This window comes from Sorex fumeus, unplaced genomic scaffold (genome assembly GCF_029834395.1).
Source record: "Sorex fumeus unplaced genomic scaffold, SorFum_2.1 ptg000155l, whole genome shotgun sequence".
Classification (NCBI taxonomy): Eukaryota; Metazoa; Chordata; class Mammalia; order Eulipotyphla; family Soricidae; genus Sorex; species Sorex fumeus.
The window spans coordinates 431,985-450,227 of record NW_026606212.1 but is presented as its reverse complement, the minus strand read 5'-3'; the positions used below and the strand labels follow the sequence as shown (position 1 = coordinate 450,227).

General features: G+C 63.3%; 2 protein-coding genes across 2 annotated transcripts in view; one reads left to right on the top strand and one right to left on the bottom strand.

The window, feature by feature from the left end:
• TMEM120B (transmembrane protein 120B) overlaps positions 1–9,391 on the top strand; it is a 33,046-nt gene extending 23,655 nt beyond the window's left edge. The window contains exons 6-12 of the mRNA XM_056107131.1: positions 832–921; positions 6,472–6,537; positions 6,660–6,721; positions 7,082–7,174; positions 8,567–8,631; positions 8,815–8,883; positions 9,246–9,391. Of these exons, the coding sequence (XP_055963106.1) occupies positions 832–921; positions 6,472–6,537; positions 6,660–6,721; positions 7,082–7,174; positions 8,567–8,631; positions 8,815–8,883; positions 9,246–9,359 (559 nt within the window). The 3' untranslated portion in view covers positions 9,360–9,391. The remainder of the gene's footprint in view (positions 1–831; positions 922–6,471; positions 6,538–6,659; positions 6,722–7,081; positions 7,175–8,566; positions 8,632–8,814; positions 8,884–9,245) is intronic.
• Positions 9,392–11,163: 1,772 nt separating this feature from the next.
• Positions 11,164–17,434, bottom strand: RHOF (ras homolog family member F, filopodia associated). The gene is made up of 5 exons (XM_056107223.1): positions 17,260–17,434; positions 17,085–17,172; positions 12,332–12,441; positions 12,111–12,245; positions 11,164–11,338 (listed from the first exon to the last, which is right to left on the bottom strand). The coding sequence occupies exons 1-5, from the start codon at positions 17,383–17,385 to the stop codon at positions 11,177–11,179; spliced, it is 621 nt and encodes a 206-aa protein (XP_055963198.1). The 5' UTR covers positions 17,386–17,434; the 3' UTR covers positions 11,164–11,176.
• Positions 17,435–18,243: the final 809 nt, after the last annotated feature.

Here is an 18,243-nt window from a genome sequence, read left to right as displayed (position 1 = left end):
CCCTGGTTCCGTCCCAGCGCTGAAGATGTCCCCAAGCACTGCCAGGGTCACTCCAGAGCTCAGAGCCAGGAATAGCCCCTGAGCATCACTGGGTGTGGCCCCAAACCATCCTCTCCTCAGGGGCCAGGTCACTCCTGCCCCGTCCAGCACCTCTGTGACCGGGGCTGGGAAGGACGCAGAGGCCTGTGTCAGAGCTCCGAGTGGCTCCTCGGGTTAGGTCCCCTCGGGAATGCGTGTGGAGGCGGGCAGTCTCCCCCTTCGCTGAGGCCACCGGCCTCGCCGCTGGGGTGAGTGCAGCCTGGGATGCAGTGAGCTCTGTCCTGTGCAGACCCGGCGCCAGGGCCCGGGCTTCCTCGTGAGTCTGACCATGGTGTTGAGGTCGATAGACAGTTCGGGGCGACCTTCACAGATGGCTCAGGGCCGAGGGCCGCTGCATCTCGCTGCTGCTGGGGCAGAGGCTGCCTGGTGGTTCCCTACTTCGGCTCCTCTGTCCCTGCCAGCCGCAGCCTCGGGCCAGACAGCTTCCTGGGGCAAGGGTGGGTGGCCAGCAGGGAGGGGAGCCAGAGCATTAGCACAGCAGGGAGGTTGTTTGCCTTGTATGCAGCCAACTGGGGTTCCATCCCCGGCATCCCATAGGGTCCCCCGAGTACTGCCAGGAGTGATTCCTGAGTGCAGAGCCAGGCGGAAGCCCTGAGCATCGCTGGGTGTGACCCAAAAAGTGGGGGGCTGGGGGGGAAGAGCAGGAAGGATCCAGGTAGGAAGGTGAGGAGGGAATGGGTGTTCGGGTGGGGACAGCACCCCGCTTCTCATGCCTGCTCCCCTCCCCCCCAGGGTGACGGATGAAGTCTTTAACTTCCTGCTGGTGTGGTATTACTGCACCCTGACCATCCGGGAGAGCATTCTCATCAGCAACGGCTCAAGGTAATGGGGCTAGCTGGGGGCGGGCGGGGCCCTAGGGGGACCCGGAGGGGAAACCCACACGGAACGCAGCAGGTGGCGGCACCCTGGCTCCAGTGGCCTTCCTCCCGGGCGTCCTGTGACAGCTCACCCAGGGACAAGGACAGTTGCGTGGGTAGCTTCACCACAGCACCGTTCCCACGGCCGGCTTTAGGCGAGAAGCCCTGGCCCAGCGGGTTCACATAGCACAACACTGGCTTTCTCATGTCCAGCGATAGTGCTGCTGGCAGCGGCTTGGCCTCGCTGTTCAGGTCGTGGGATTTCTCTTCATCTCTCTCTCTGTGCGGCTGTCTCCTCAGTGCCAGGCCGAGCACCTGGAAGCCCCAAGCTCACCTCTTTCAAGCATTCCCAGTGCAACCAGACAGATTTCCTCTCTTGCAGGGATCTCACTGGGCCCTGCTGGCCACTAGCCCTGAGCCAGTCACTGGGCAGTCAGAGTGCTCCGAGGCGACTGACCAGGCGTGGGCCTCATGCCCCTCCCGGCTCCGTCGCTGGAGTGTAGAAATGGTGGCAGAGGGGGAAGATTCTGCCAAGTAGCTAGACGTTAGCTCTGGGTGACTGGGACACAGTAGCAATACAGGCCCATCCTCATAGGGAGGCGGGGGCAGGAGGGGTGAGGAGCCCTCACACGGCCAGGCTGGGCAGAGGGGACCAGCCAGCACTGTCCGAGCAGCTCAGCTGGGCTGGGCTCATCCCCCTCTGAGGGCTGACTCCGTGCCCCCGTGTTGCCCAGTGGTCAGGCACGGTTGGGGGCCCCCTCATTCCCCATTCTGAAGTGCCTCCCCATCTTCACTTGGTCCTTTCCGCCTCTCCCATGAGAGTGGAGAGAGTGGGCGCCTGTTAGCCCCATATGCCCGCTTGTACCTCTGCACCACTGGTTCCTGGTCTTTCCTAAAACAAAAAGTCACAACTTCCCGGGTCCCGTGCCCTCCCTTCCTCCAGGGCTAGTCAGGACAGGTCTGGAGCTTGGACAAGATCAGGGCTAGAGCAGTAGTAAGGCGGGAGGGCGTTGGCCTTGCACATGATTGACTGACCCGGGTTCAATCCCCGGCACCCCATAGGGCTCCTTGAACACAGCCAGGAGTGACCCCTGAGCACTGAGCCAGGACTAACCCCTAAGCACCACTAGGAGTGGCCCTCAAAACCAGAAAACCAAACGGGTATCATCCAAGCCCTCGGATAATTTTCCACCTTCTTACTTTCTTGCTCCTGAACGTAGTAGTGTTGAGAAGTAAGGACCTGGGGGCGAGTCTGAGGCACCGACACTGTAGCCCGTAGAACTTGCGCAAAGTTGAATGTTTTGCAAGCCGAACGCTCTCGGGTCTGGCCCCGTTTGCCGTGTCTGTGGGCCATCTGGGTGAAAATCTCCTGACATTTTTAAATCAACCCTCTCCTTTTCTTTTTTTTTCTTTTTTTCTCAACTTAAATAAACATTTATTTGAAAAGGAAACTGTATTTCACCACCATACATGGAAAACTAACATCAATGCAGGAAAGAGGAAGTCGTGTAAAAGCTCTTTTCATTGTCTGATTTCTTGAAGTCGATCCCTCTCACTCCCGAGGGCTCTGGGCTGCTTCCCTGCGGGTGTGTGTCAGAGGGATTGCAGCCCACCCACGAGGGTGAGAAGCAGCGTCTCCCCCATCAGAAGAATGGAGAGAGAACTGCTTGCTCTGAGCTCTGTGTCAGCCACGGCCATTCTCGGCCCTGGAAACTTGCTGTGTCCCCTGTCCTCATGCCTCGGGAGGGAGAGATGCGGAAAGCGCCCAGTAACAGCCCTCGATTTCCGTCTTTCTGCTTTGCGGACAGCTGGAGGGAGGCAGTCGCTGTCCCTGGGACCACAAAGTCAGGCAGTGAAGGGGTTTACTCGCTTCAACCCCCCAGTTTCAACCCCCCGTGCCCACTGTCACCCACACCCCCTTCTGATGGCCTCTGTAGCATGTTAAGGGTAGGGAGAGGAGACCACCAGCTCATGCACCAGCCACATCTCGGGTGCACAGCTGGAAGCGGCCTCTGAGCACCATCAGGGGTGGCCAAAATGAGTGTTCACAGGCTGTGCTCTAACAGCCTGGAGCAGTGATCAGCTCCGGGTTCGGGGAGAGAAAGGAGCGAGGTGGGACTCACTGTGAAAATGGGGAGGGGGCTTCCGAGGGGCAAGGGGGGCTCCAGGCCGAGCCCGGCTTGCCTGAGACCTCAGCAGGCCCTTTTCTGCCGAGACCAGCTGTTGACTCATCGCTGCGCAGTGCGGCCGCCAGCCACAGAGCCAGCCCTTCAGAAGGCCCCAGCCCCTGACTTTGGACAACGCACAGTTTCTTGGGGGGCGTAGGAGGCCACACTAGGCCGTGCTCAGGACTCACTCCTGGCAGGCTCCGGCGACCCGGGGATAGCGCCAGGGTCAGCCGCTTGCCAGGCAAGTGCCCTGCCCACTGCACTGTCCCTCCGGCACCAACACGCAGCTTTGAAGACCCATCCGGGGCCAGGGCGACAGTACAGCGAGGAGGGCGTTTGCCCTGCACGCGGCCGACCCGGGCTCGTTCCCCGGCACCCCACAGGGTCCCCCGAGCGTCGCCAGGAGTAATTCCCGAGTGCAGAACCCCTGGGCATTGCCAGGTGTGACCCCAAAGGGCCAAGGAAAAAGCCCAAACGTGGTTCAGGACTCCGCAGTGGTGGCGGCAGCCCCCCTGCGGCCTGGCCCCGCCTCCGGCAGGTGGCTGGCAGGTGGCGGGCGAGCCGGAATCTGGAACGGGGTGGGGCGCCGCGGGGGCCGCCCTTCTGGGAGGATCGAGCAGTTGCTTGCAGTCCGGGGAGGTCGCGGGGAACGCAGGTGGGCCGAGTCTGCGTGACTAACACTCGTGACTCACGCGGCACATCTGCCGGCGCGGTAGCCTCGCCCCCCGCCCGCAGCTCCCGCCCACGGCCCCCTCCGGGAGACGGGCCAGGAAGACGCTGCTCTGGCGGGTGTGGGTGGCGCAATCCCCGCCAGGAAGAGCTGCGAGTCCCCCACCCGCACCCGCCGTGCGCGCACGCGCACGCACACGGAGCACGGGAGCAGGAGTCCTCCTGCGCAGGAGCTGCCTGCCCACAGCCCGGGCTCGCTGGCATCCCGGATGCACCTGCGACACGAGTCGGGGGTGTGGCCCGGGCCAAAGAGACGGAGCTCCCGAGTCAGTTTCCCCGGCAGGCCGTGCCGACGAGGCGGGGATGCACGGACGCGGCTCGGGGGCTCGAGGAGCCGCAGGGCGACGAGCGCGGCCCAGCCCGCAGCCCGGAAAAGCGGCCGCGCCCGCCACAGCGGCACTTCCCCGCCCGCCGGCCCGCCATCTTGGGGCGCTTCTGATTGGCGAGGCGCAGGTCACATGCTCGCCCCCGAGCCAATAGCCGTGCCCCCGGGGACGCCCTGTTCGGGTTGGCTGGTTCTGGGTCACGTGAACGCCCTCCAGCCTCGCCTGCGCGCCCCTCCGAGGCCGCGTCGCGGGGAGGTCGTTCCCCGAAGGGCGGGGCGTGGAGGCGGCGCTGCTGGGGCTGGCGGCGGAGACAGGCACAACAGCAGATGGCCCTGCCGTGCGTTCGGGCCGGGGGAGATGGAGCGGGGGTCCGGCTGGCTTTCCTGGGGAGCGGCCCGCCTCCCCCCCCTCGCCGCCGCCGGCTCTTAGGGGTCTTTGGCCGGCGTGGAGGCAGCCCCGGAGCTGAAGGCCCTCCGCAGCCCCCGGCCGTGCTGTCCCTGCTCCGTGCAAGCCCCAGGGCCCCGCGCCAGCGGCAGGGGAGGCCGCTCACGCCCACGGCTCGCTGCGGGGAGACAGAGCTGTCCCCAGTCGCGGCCACCCGGAGCCCGCTCGCGTGCTTCTGGGCCGATTGTGCCGCGTCTGAGCCCTTGCCGTGAAACTGGCACCAGGCTGGCATCCGTGGGGTCGCAGGGGCCTTTCCCTTCGCAGCGCTGTGCTTTATGGGGGCAGCCCGGGCAGGGGGTGGGCAGTGGGCGTTTGCGGGGAGCTTTGAGGAATAAGGGAGTCTGGGCTTGCCAGATTTCCGGGGCTGCGGGGGCGGGGGACTCCCAGTGGGGGGCCACACATGCTTAGGTCAGAGCATGCTAGGAGCAGAGTCCCTGGGGCGTGGGGACCAGCCAAAGGGGCCTCCCTTTAGGAGGTCTGGCATCATCACTGTCCGGTGGCACCCAGACCAGCCGCTGCCTTCACCAGCTTCCCCTGGACTGCGTTCACTGCAACGCTTATTGAGTGCCTCCTGTTTACCTGATGCCTCCCGCCAGTGCTCGGAGACCAGGTGGTGTCAGGGATTGAACTGGGGTCAACCTCCCTCTACGCTCTCTCCAGCTCCTCACCATAACCTCCCCCCGACCCCCATGCTCCCCTCGTGAACCACACCTGGTGATATTCAGGAGTTCCTACTGGCTCCGTGCTCAGAGATCACTCCTGGCAGGGCCCTGGGAACCCTAGGGGTGCTGGGGATCCAACCCAGGTTGGCTGGAGGCTGATTGGAAAAATAGCCTTGCTGCCCCCCTCCGACCCAGCGCCCCACTGAGTGTGTTCACAGTGCAGAAGGAGTGTCCTTGCATTCACAAGGTTGTCATGGATACAGTGAGGATGTTAGTGACAGTCACAGTGTAACTCAGTGACTGTGACAGGGCCACACCCTGTGACTTTTTAGAAGCTCTATGGTTCGGTGGGCTGGGTCCACACGGTGCGTGCAGGAGACCCAGGCTCAGTCCCCCCCAACCTTGCTGGGTCCCTATGGCGCTGCTGGGAGCAACCCCCTGCCCCAGCATGGAGCTGGAGTCACTCCCAAGCCACACACACAAAAGGAAGCAGGACAGACCTGTGGCGGCTGATCTGAGAAGCAGGAGGAGGAAGCACCCTGGAGGATAATGTTGTGTTTGTTTGTTTGTTTGTGGGCCACGCTGGTGCTCAGGGCTGACTCCTGGCTCTGCACTCAGGGAGCTGAGACTGACTGGCCTCGGGGCCTTGACCTCTATCAGCTGCATGCAAGGCCAGCTCCCTCCCTGCTGTGCTGTCACCTCTGGCCCCTGCGCTTCCTCTTCCTATAGGACCTTGACCTGTTGGCTCAGGGCCCTGTTCTTGGTCAGCCTTAGACGCTGCCCAGGGGTGCTCTGCGGGTACAGCCCCAGGGCGCGCACCTCAGTGACCCCCAGGGGATGAGTCCATGCCTTCCCGTGCAAGGTCCCGTTCCATCCTGCCAACACAAACTCACAACAAATCTAAGTCATGGTCTGGAAGATTTGAACTCTTAGCCATTGGGCGGGGAGGGGGCACAGTTCAACCCGCAGAGACCCCAAAGTGTCGTTGATGTTGAGGGGGCTCAGAAAAAGGAAGCCTGTGCTAGGGAGGCAGTGTAGGGCGGGGCGGGGTGTCAGGAGGCCACTGGTGACCCGTTACTGCGAGGGTCTGCCATGCGGGTTCCTGCCTGCCTGGTGCCCAGCCGTCGTGCGGGGACCCTCTGGATCTTCCCCGCTGAGCTCCCCCTTCTCCTGTCTCGTCCCCGAGGATTAAAGGCTGGTGGGTGTCTCACCACTACGTGTCCACGTTCCTGTCTGGCGTCATGCTGACTTGGTGAGTGCCCTGGGCCCGGTGCGCTGGGGGTGGGGGGGGGCGTCCCCACGAGGGGGTCCAGTTTTCCTCCCCATCGCTGGAGCCATTCAACACCTCACCTTTGCTCTCCCCCGTTTCTGCAGGCCCAACGGACTCATTTATCAGAAATTTCGCAACCAGTTTCTAGCTTTTTCCATTTTTCAGAGTGAGTGTCTTCTGCCCCATGGGGGAGGGCCTGGGGTTCCCATGGCCTCCAGGCCACTCTGGGTAGAAATGAGATGTCCCCCACCCCCATCCATTCCAGCTCAACCCCGCCCCAGGAGCCAGGAGTTCCCACCCCTCACTCCCTCGGGCCCCCCCAGATCCCAGCACTGATGTAGAACTGAGTGGACCCAGGGGCACTTGGTTTTTTCAAAAGGGAGCTAGGAGGGGTGGGAGATGGCCCAAAGGGTGAGGGGGCGCATGCTTTGCTCGTGGGGGTCCCCAAGCTCAATCCCAGGGCGGGAGATGGGCCCTGCCTGCTGTGGTCTGTGCTCTGGGCCCTGAGCTGTGTCGCCCCCTGCAGGCTGCGTCCAGTTCCTGCAGTACTATTACCAGCGGGGCTGTCTCTACCGGCTGCGGGCGTTGGGGGAGAGGAACCACCTGGACCTCACGGTGGGTAAGTACCCGGGCAGGGGTAAGCCGGACCGTCCATCCCACTCTTCCCCTGGACTCCCCATGCAGCGGCGTATGCCGGTGAGGACCGCGAAGGACCTGCCTTGTGCCGGCCCGGACAGCTGGCCTTCACCCAGTGGCTTTTCAGAATTCATCGTGGATTCTGTTTCCGCTGACGAGCGAGAACCGGCCGCGTGTTAGCCCGTGGCGCAGCCCCGAGCTGAGCCTCTTTCCCCTGTGTGTGATCTCACGGCTCGCAGCCAGCCCGGAGTTGGCGGCACATACGTGGCTTATGTCTGTGTCTTAGACCTTTGGTTTTGTGTTTTGGCCACAGTGCTCAGAACTAGTGGCTCTGGGTCAGGGGTCGCTCCTGGTGGTGATCAGGGATTGAGCCCGGGTTGGCTCCCTCCCCCTGGACTATCTCTCCAGCTCCATTAAACTTTTCGAATCAGGAAAAATCAGAAAAGTTTTTTTGTTTTGTTTTGCAGTGCCCAGGGCCTCATCCGTGTGGGGCAAATTCTCTGCCATGGAGCCGCCCCCCAGGCCCAGAATCAGGGTCGTCTGGGTCATGTCATCTCCACAGACTTTACCTCTAAACATCTGTATCTTTCTTGAGATGGGCGGGCTATTTGGGCCACACCTAACAGTGCTCGGGAGTGATCCCTGGCCATGCTCGGGGGGGCTGTGCTGGGGATTTGAACCAGGGTTGGCTAAAGCATCTGCCTGCTAGTCAAGTGCATGAATCCCTGTACTATTTCAGTAGTTTAAAAATGAATCTCCGGCTGGAGCGATAGCACAACGGGTAGGGCATTTGCCTTGCATGCGGCCTACCAGGGTTTAATTCCCGGCAACCCATATGGTCCTCTGAGCACCACCAGGAGTGACTCCCAAGTGCAGAGCCAGGACTAACCCCTGATCATCTCCATGTGTGACCCAAAAAAGAAAAAATATAATTAATCTCTGCTATCTCTCCAGCTCACATCTGTCTCTCAAGGGCCAGGAGTGAGTTCATGGTAGAGCACCTGTCTTCCGGCCTGAAGCCCAAAAAAGAAAAGAGTCAGAGAGATAGAACAGGGGGTAGGGCACTTCCCTTGCACACAGCCGACCCAGGTCTGATCCCCAAAACCCCATCTGGCCCCCAAGGAGCACCAGGAGTGATCTCGGAGCACAGAGTCAGGAGTAAGCCCTGAGCACCGCAGGGTGTGGCCCCAAACAACTACGGAAACAAAGGGCTTGTTGAGGGGCGGCTGCCGCAGTGGCTGGGGGGGCCGTGCGCCCTCTGGATTCTGCTGCTCTGGCTGTTTGTGGGTTGGGAGCCGCCCCTCCATCCTGCTTGGGGGGCTGGTGGGTGCAGCCGGACCCCTCACACAGCCCTTTGCCCCCTTCCTCCGCACAGAGGGGTTCCAGTCGTGGATGTGGCGAGGCCTCACCTTCCTCCTCCCGTTCCTCTTCTGCGGCCATGTGAGTCCCCTGCAGGCCGAGCGCCTGACCCCACACCTGCATGTTCAGGCCGGGCCACCGGGGGTCTGGGGGTATCAGTGTCTAAGGGTGGTTCGTCCCAGCAGCCAGCTGACTGGGCTGGGTCCCTGGGCTTTCCCGCGGGGTGCCAGGGGAACAGGGTGACCGAGCCTCTCTCCCCCTCAGTTTTGGCAGCTCTACAATGCCGTCACATTGTTTGAACTTTCCAGCCATGAGGAATGCAAAGAGTGGCAGGTAGGCGCGAATGTGTTGTGATGTGTATCTTAGATGAGTGGTATGGGAGAGATGTATTCACATATGTAGTGTGATATGTAAGTGTGTGATTGATAGGTGATGAATTTGTACGTGATGCGCGTGTAGTGAGATGAGTGTAATGTGTTGAAGATCCAGGGGGAAAACTAGAGTTTGCTCCTAGAGCCTGGGAGATGGTGGGAGGGTATTTGTGGGAACAGGGACCCCCCCCACAGGGCGCTGAGCTTGTACAGGAAGCTGAGGGAGGAGCCCCCAAAGGCCTGTCTGACCCTAAGCCCTGCCCTGTGGGGTCCCCTGCTCAGCCCTTGTCGCCCCCTGTCCCTTCTCTGCCCCTCTGGCCACAGGTGTTCATGCTGGCGCTCACCTTCCTCGTCCTCTTCCTCGGAAACTTCCTCACCACGCTCAGAGTGGTGCATGCCAAGCTCCAGAAGAACAAAAGCAAAGCCAAGAAGCCCTGAGCCGGCCCTGGGGCCGCGGGCTTCCTCAGGACTGTGGCTGCGTGGACCCCAGCCCCTCTATTTATGATGCCCCCCCATCCCTACCCCCTGCCTCTGCCCCGCGGCCTCCCCCGCCCCTCTCGGCCTCAGCTGGGGCCGGGCCGTCTTCCTGGGGGAGAGGCCGGAAGCCTCAGGGAGCCCCCCACCCCGTGCCCTGCTCCTGCCCGCGAGCCCTCGGGTGCGGGTGGGCGCGAGGGGGGCCGGCCTGGCCTAGCCCGTGCTCCTGCGCCCCCCATCCACGGGGTTGTTTAAGTTCTCAGAGAACCACTGACGCTGCCTGAGCGAGCGCCTGCTTTGCACGCCCATCCGGACTGGGCGGGCGCTGCTGTGGCCACCACCAGGGGGCGCTGCGCCCACACAGCCTCTGAGTGCCCCTGCCAGCTTCCCTGATTCTCAGCCTGAGCACCCCGGGGCCAGGGCCACCTGGAAGTCAGGGGCCCGGGCTGGGGGTGGGGTGAGCTGTCCTGCTGGTGGGCTGTAGGGGCGAGTGAGGGGCAGCTGCCCTTCCTGCCTGGCTCTCCCCCCTGTGGCCCCGGTCCTGCCCACTAAGGGGAGGCGCCTTCTCTCTGAGCAATGAGTTCCTTTTGCTGCTGTTGTTTTTGGTCTGCAGGCCACACCTGGCTGTGCTCAAGGGTCACTTCTGGGGGTGTGCTGGGGACCGCAACCGAGCTGGCCAGCTGCAGGGCACGCGCCTTCCCCATTGCATCCTCGTTCCAGCCCAGTGAGTCACACTTCCGTCTCCCCAGGACCCTCTAAGGGCACTGGGAGTGACCCTTGAGCACAGAACTGGGAGCAACCCCTGAGCACTGCCCAGTGTGACTTTAAAAAAAAAATCAGTGAGAACCTGGCCTGAGATTTCATGTAAAGATGCATAAACTTGCCTCCCCAGGCAGGGCGGTGGGGGTGCTGTTCCCACCCAACTCTACTGTTTCTGGCCCCTCAGCCAGTGTGGTTCGCCCCAGTTGGGAAGCAGTACCCACCCACAGAGAGATGGCGCACAGGCGGGGGCCAGGGCCTTTATTTACAGCAGCAGCTCCGTCACCCCCAGCCTTCACCCAGCCCTGTGGCATTCCCCGGGGAGCCTTGTTGAGGTGGGTCCCCTTCGTACATTCATATCCAAATCTGGGCCCGAGCCCCCAGCGGGGGCAGCGGGTTCTGTCAGGGGGGTGCTCCGGCTCCTGAACATTCCTCCCTGTCGAGGGCTGTGGCTGGGTGTCGGCGGGTGGGGACACCTGACGTCTCGTCATCTCTAGTTTCCGGCCATGGAGCAGAGGCGGAGGCAGGGATCGGGTGGGGGGTCTGGGCACGCTTCTCGGGGACACTTTCTCCTCCTTGGCATCTGCCCAGCTCTGGGAAAATGGCCAGAGTCTGAGCCGAGGCCCAAGGGGCCCCGTGTCCGGGGCGGGGGCCTGCGTCCTCCTGATAGCCCTGGCTCGTGATGGCCCCGAGTTCGCGGGGGAAGGAAGCCAGAAGCGGGGGGCTCTGGGTGCCTATCTCAGCAGCCCAGGGAGGCAGGTGGCACAGTGCCAGTCCACAGTGACCGTGACCCAAGGCCGCCTCCAGGCACAGCTCAGAGGGTATCCCGCTGGGGGCAGCGCTGGTCCGGGCACAGAGGGGTCAGCACCTTCAGTGTCAGTCTGTGGTCTTAGTCCCTGCCCGGAAGAGAGTTCCAGAATGTTCCACGGGTCGAGCCACACCTCCACACACACAAACGCCACACATGGCCGGGTGCTGTCGGGAAGTCGGGGTCAGGGCAGTTTGTTGGGGTGCAGCCGGGGTCAGAGCAGGAGGCACCGCTGGTGCTGCTTCCGCTTTGCCTTCTTCAGCGCGCTGAGGCCCACCTTGGCCGCCTCCCGGAAGATGCTCTCCACGTTCTCACGGAGCTTGGCCGAGCACTCCAGGTAGCGGGCGGCCCGGATCTGCTCGCAGGCGGTCTTGCCCTGGTGAGAGGGACTGTCAGGGCCTTGGCCCGGGGCTGGGGCCTCCTCTGGGGTCTCTGCAGCCCTGCACTGCCCTGAGGCGAGGCTGAGGTACCCCTGGGCCACCCCACGATGCTCAGGGGTTAATCCTGGCTCTGCAGTACTGTCTCGCAGGTCCTGGGCTATCTTTGTTTCTAAAGCAAATTCACCTTTATTTATGCTTATTTCTCTTTATTAAATGTTACTAGTTTCCCTTTTGGTTCCTTTTATTCTTCCTTCTCCTTTGCCTCACCCAGAAAGTCCCGGCGAGCCCTGGGCTGGGCCATGCTGTGGGGGGAGGGGCTGGCACACCCACTCTGCCCGGCCAGCACTTCGCCTCTGGGACCCCGTTTCCCCTAGTCCCCGCGGCAGAGCTGAGGAGTCACTGTGCTGACTCCGGAGGGGCTCAGATAGGCTTTCCACAGGAACACGTAAACTGGTTATTTTTGCCCCTTTCTTGGAGGGGGGAGGGGTTGGGGCCACACCCGGCATTGCTCAGGGCATACTCCTGGCTCGCCGGGGACCTTTTGGGGCGCTAGGGGTCACACCTGGATCAGCCATCTCTGGCCCCAACATGATTCTGTTTTTCTTGGAGATGGCGGGGGGCCCAGACCACAGAGGTCCAAGCCGGGCCCGGCATGCAAAGCTGGCGCTCCTTCCCTTTGAGCACCAGCCCCTCGGGCCTCAAGGCCTCGCCTGCGTGTAGGTGATGGGCCCTGGGACACTCCCCCCACCCCTCCTGGCCCGGCCTCACCTGCATGTAGGTGATGGGCTCCAGCTGTGCCGCCCGCAGCCGCCGCAGCATCTCCTTGTCCTTCCGCAGGTCAGTCTTGCACCCGATGAGCACCATGGGGGTTCCCCGGCAGAAATGCGTGACCTCAGGGAACCACTGTGGACAGAGGGGGATGGACAGAGTTGGACGGGGCTGGACAGGGCGCGTTAGGCGGTGGGGGCTGTGCGGGGTGGGGGCCTCACCTTGATGAGCACGTTGTCGTAGCTGGTGGGGTTCATGACATCGTAGCAGATGAGCACCAGCTGCGTGTTCTGGTAGGACAGGGGCCGCAGGCGGTCATAGTCCTCCTGCCCTGTGGTCAGAGCGGCAGGGGCTCAGGGGGGCCCAGCTTCCCAGTGACCCCGCACAGGAGCTCAGCGGCTGTCCCCCGAGCCCCCCTCGGGGCAGGGCGGGTCCGGGCCCACAGGGACACAGTGGCCATCTGGTGGGGGAGAGGGCTCATCCTCCGCATAGCCGCTGGGGAAAGGCTGTGTCCCGCGGCTGGCAGCACTTCCTTGGGAGTTTCGGGCAAACAGTGCTGGGTGCCAACTGCAAAGTGCCGGCTTGCAGGGGAAGCCCTGGACACCCCCCCACACACACACACCCGGTATCTGTGGACTCCCCAGCACCACACCGGGCACAGTTCTAGAGCAAAACAGGCGACAGTGGAGAACTTGAAGCCTCCTGCACCGTGACTCCACTGTTCTCCGCTCCCTAAGGACATGAATACCCTGTCCCCTTCTAGGGGACAAGTATCTGCAGGGAAAGCAACATGGCGGCCAGGCAGCCAGTGACCCAGCTTAGCGTGCCGCGGGCGCTGCTGTTATCTGGCCGCCAGTTCTGCAAACTCCCCCACCTCCCGCCCGTCACCTCTGCAGAAAGCAAGGTCACTTGCACAGAGCACAGAGGCCCCGGTGCCAGCCGTGTGGGTGCCGGCAGCACCCGCCTGCCCTCGTTCCCGCCGACGGGCCCTTGGGACAATGGCCTCCACTGATGACATCCCTGCCCCCTCCAACCCAGGCCCAGCAGAGCTGGTCTGTCACACTAACCTGCATCAGCCCCCCAGTATTGGGGAAGGGGGGAGGGACCCTTCTAAGAGGGAGGGAAACTCGGGGTCATGGTATAGCAGAGTGGCGGGGCGCCTACCTTGCATGTGACTGACCTGGGTTCGATCCCTGGCACCCCATATAGTCCCCTGAGCCCCACCAGGAGTGATCCCTGAGTCAGAGCCAGGAGTGAACCCTGAGCAGCACAGCCAGGTGTGACCCAAAAAGCCAAAACAAACCAATGGGCTGGTTTTTGTTTTTCTTTGTTTCTGGGTCACACCTACAATGCTCTTGGTTACTCTGGCTCTGCACTCTGGAATTACTCCTGGCAGTGCTCGGGGGATCCTATGGGATGGAACCTGGGTTGCCTGCCACGTGCAAGGCAAATGTCCTCCCCGCTGTACTATCGCTCGGGCCCCAGCCCATTGATTTTAAACACTATAATTTTTATGATTTTGTGGGTAAATAAATGATCTGGGCTTTCACTGAAAAGACATTATTTTATACTCATCTCTAGCAAATGTGGCTATGAGGCTTTGGAGTCTGCAGTGACAGAGACAGGGAACTAGAGTTTAGCAGTGACAGCGACTGGACTCAGAAGTTAAGAGATGCAAGAGAATCAGCAACAAACATTTAATATTTTCAGTTGGAAAGACAGGATAACTGCTTTTGAACGTATTTTCCTTCATGTCAAATTATTATACATAGATTTTTGTGTGTATTTTGGGGCCGCACCCAGTGGTGCTCAGAGAGCTGATTCCTGCCTCTGCTCAAGGACCACTCCTGGGGGGCTCGGGGACCGTATGGGGTCGAGCCCAGACTGGTCACGTGCAAGGTAGGTCCCCTACCACTCCACTATACCTTGGGTTGGCTGCAGTGTGGCGGGGCCCACTGTACTAGCACCCTTGTCCCAGGCCCTGTGGGGCTGGAGAGAGTTCAGGGGAGAGGGGGCCCTCCACATGCTGTGCTCCCTGCATGCTCCGACTCTGACCAGACGGGAAATAGGCCACCGACACAGACATCTCAGGAAAAGGGGCTGCAGAGCGAGAGCTGGAGGGGTGGGCATGGGGTGGGCACAGGCTAGGCACACACTTGGTGTGAACAAGGCCTGTTGTGTTTGGTTGGTTGTTGACTTCAGAGCCAAATCCGGTACTGTGCAGGGCTTACTCCTGGCTCGGGGCTCACTCCTGCTGGTGCTCAGGGGACCATGTGCAGTACCAGGGATCAAGCCTGGGGTGACTGTGTGCCCAGCAAGCGTCCTCCCCTCAGTCCTATCCCTCCAGCCCAGGAGCTCTGGGTCTGAGCTCTCGTAACACTCGGGTGCCCAAGCCCCAGCTGGAGTGGCCCCTGACCCAAGTATAAAGCCGGAGAGGCCCCTGAGCACTGCAGGGTTTACCCCCAAACCAAAAAGTAATTAAGAGGCCCTGGAAAGAGATATACAATCCAGTCAGACCCTGGTGCCTCCTCCAGGCCGCCTTCCAGACTTAACTGTGCTACGTCAGTTTCCCTTAAGGATACAGTGTGGGGCCCTGGCTGCAGGAGATGGACTTCTCAACACTGCTGACCTCAGGAGTGGGGTGGACAACAGGCTCCTCGCAGACACCCCTTTCTCTACCTTGGAATGGGGCCTCTCTAGGTCTCAGTTTTCTTATCTGGTAAAGGGGGTGATAAGGCTGAGTCACGCTGGACAGTGGCCACAGAAACTCCCAAGGGCCTGGGAAAGTTCCTTCCAGCCCCAGGCCCATGTGTTCTGAGGGCCTGAGTGTCAGAACCCCTCTGCTCTGCCCACAGAAGTACCAGGCTCGCACCCAGGGCCCACGGACCAGCAGGGAAGTCAGGGAGGGACAGGGCAGGGGACAAGTGTCCCATCACCCTGTATTGCCAGCTGGGGTGCCCACGAGGCCTGTGCTTTGTGCACAGATTGGCTGTGGCCATCAGCTTTCCAGGGGGTGGGGTCCCTAAGGCCTGAGCTGCCTTGAGGCCACATGGTCATGGGGCCACAGCGGTCCCCAGGTCCCCAAATCTGCCAGACCGTGAAGACCAGGCCGCAGGTCAGGCAGGGCCCCGGTGCCAGCGGGACGGCAGCCCTCATGACCCCCTACCCCGAAACTCCACTCCGACTGGGAAGGGATGCGACGTCCCCACCACCAGAACCCCACACCCTCCTGTGCGCCCCAAGCCTGGCCGCCCATCCTGCCCTGCCCCCCTGCTCAGGAAACTCCTCCTCACCACAGCTTCCTGCCCTCCTGTCTGTTGGGGTACCCACAGCCCCACCCCTCACCTTCGAGCAGCTGCCCGGGCCGGGGCCGGGGGTGGGGCGCAGACAGACCCCGAATCAGCCCAAGGCACCCCCTACTCTGGGGAACCACGTGGAGTTGGAAAAACGCCCTCGTTTCTCACCATGGCGCTAGCCCTCAGGTCCCAAAACCTTCTACCACAGGTTGGCCCCATTCAGCCTCAATCTCACTCTAGCCGCTCACTCGCGGTCCCTTCCTGCTCTGTCCCCAAAGCATCCGCTGCGAGCACGTGGGTAGACCTGTTAGCCATCTCGGGTCCCTGCGAGCGGCACCGCAGTGGGGAACCGCCTCTTCCCCCTCCTTGAGCCGTCCAGGCCGCCACAGGCCCTCTGGGGTCCGGATTCCAGAGGAGGAATGTGAGGCAGCAGCCCCCTCCGTGAGAGCAAAGCTCAGGTCTGACACGAAGGCAGGCCGCTGCCATAGGGTCCACAGGGTCACACCTCCCCCGCCCCGCCCCGCAGCCACCAGCCCCAGCCGCAGGTCTCCCGCTAACCCCCCATCCCACACCCTGCCCTCTAACACCTCACTCCCCGCAGCCCACCAGGCTGAGCACGACTGCACGCTAGGGCCGGGGTTGACCCCTGATCCTGCATACTTTCCGCCCAACAATGAGTCAGGAGCGATCCCCCAAACCAGATAAGATTCCTAATGTCTTTCAGCGTTCCGAGCAAGGCTGCTGTGGAGGGAGGCCGGCAGGGATGGCCCTGCCAGCAGTGGCATCTGTCCCGCAGTGGTGTCCGTCTGTCTGGCAGTGATGTCAGTCTATGCTGCAGTGGTGTCCATCTGTCCGTCTGCAGCGTTGCCCTCTCAGTCTGCCCCTGCCTGCAGCAAGCAGGCCCCAGAGGGGTCTCCGCCGGACGCGTGGGGCGGGGGGTGGTTAGAGAGGCAGCCCCTGCCCCGTGAACCTGCGCCCGGGTGGGGTCAGCAGACAGAAACTAAAAGTGGCCACAGCAGCCTCGCCCAGGGACGCCGGGGACTCCCCAGCAAGGTCTGGCCGTGACCCGATTCCAGGGCAGCCTGCAGGCCCCTCCCCAGGCAAGAGGCAGACACACCCAGGGGACACAGGTGGGCCAAGTCAGAGCAGAAAGGGGGCAGGAGGGGGCAGGCTGGTTCTCCAGGAGGTGGGGGGAGGGGGAGACGGGGGTGGGGGGGTGGGAACGTCTTGGGTAGGGGAAGGGAGGGGAAGCCAGCCGATGACAAGGCTCCACACAGGTCACTAAACAGTGACTCAGAGAGGTGGGGACTCTGCCCTCTGCTCCCTGGTGGGATAGACTTCAAAGTAGCTGCACCCGGGGGCGCCCTAGCTGCAGGTGGCAGAGCCGAGGCTCTCCCCAGGAAATCGGGAAGGCTAAGCCAAGCCCAAGACCCCCCAGAGCCACAGCCATGCACCCCACCCCACCCCACACAACCCAGCGTAGGCCCGGAGCCTGAGGGAGCCCCCAGAAACGCGGTCTGGGCCCAGCGCAGGGCTCCAGGGCATCCACAGCACGCGGGGAGGGGGGAACCCTAGCAGTGGGGAGCGGAGGCCCGGCTGAGGCTGGGGTCTCCTCGCACCCGAACCCTGCTAGGCACACGGGGGGAGGCGCTGGCCAGAGCGAGCCCTGGAGACTCACCCGCCGTGTCGTACAGGTTGAGGGTCACCTCCTGGTTGCCCACCATCACGCTGGCCGTGTACTTCTCGAACACGGAGGGCGCGTAGTGCTGCCGGGGCGGGAGGGGGCGGTGAGGCTGGGGTCCACCGGGAGGGGCAGGAACCCTCGCGCCCCCCCCCCCGCCCGCGGGCCTCACCTCGGGGAAGGAGCCCTGGCAGTAGACCATGAGCAGGGACGTCTTGCCGCAGCCGCCGTCGCCCACGATCACGATCTTGAGCTCCTTGCGGGCCGGGCCCGGGCCCGGGCCGGCGGGGGCGTCCATGGCCCCGAGCCCGCTGCTCTGGCTCGCAGCGACAGGGCGCGGGGCACTGCGAGCGGGGTGCCCGCGCCGGGGGCGGGGTCGCGGCCGCCCCGCCCCGCCCGCCGGCGCCGCCTCCGCCAGGCAGCCGCCCGGGCCACCTCCGCGCCCGGTCCGGGTCCCAGACACTGCCGCCGCCGCCGGGGGACGCGCGCTTCCGTCCGGCCCCACGCGTCCAGGGCTCCGGCTTCCCCCGTCCGGAGCAGGTGCCCCTGATTGGCAGCTCGGCTCCAGCAGGGACCTCTGATTGGCCGGCTCGGCCGCCCCCGCCGGTCGGGGGCTCTTTGGATTGGCGGCCCCCACGCCCCCGGGTTCCAGGCGCTTCGGCGCCCGCGTGGGGGAGCGGCCCGGCCGGCACGGCGCGGCCCTGGCCCCGCGCCCCCACCTGCTCGGGGCTGCAGGGTGGACGCCTCGCGCCCCCTGCTGGGCCGCCCGCGAGCGTTGGGAGCCGTCCCCGGGGGAGAGCCCCGCGCGGGAGGAGCAGGAACCCTCGCCGTGCTCAGGGGTGACTCCGGGGGGCCAGTGGGGACCCCCAGCACCAGTCGCGGTCCTGAGGGCACCTGGTGTGGGGACCACGCAAGGCGGGGTTCCACCCCCGCCCCAAACCCGAGCAGTTGCTAGGGGCAGGTACCACTGGCCCCCCGAGCCCCTTGCTCCTGTGCTCTCACTCAAGGCAGTGGCCAGGGCTGGGGAGGGAACCAGGCGGCCCTGGCCGGCCGAGAGGCTGGCAGCGTCCCCGCCCCATCCCCACGCCCACGCTCTCTGCGAAGATCGGGGAGTTCCTGGGGGACGAGATGCCACGGCCAGCCTGGCAGTGCTCCC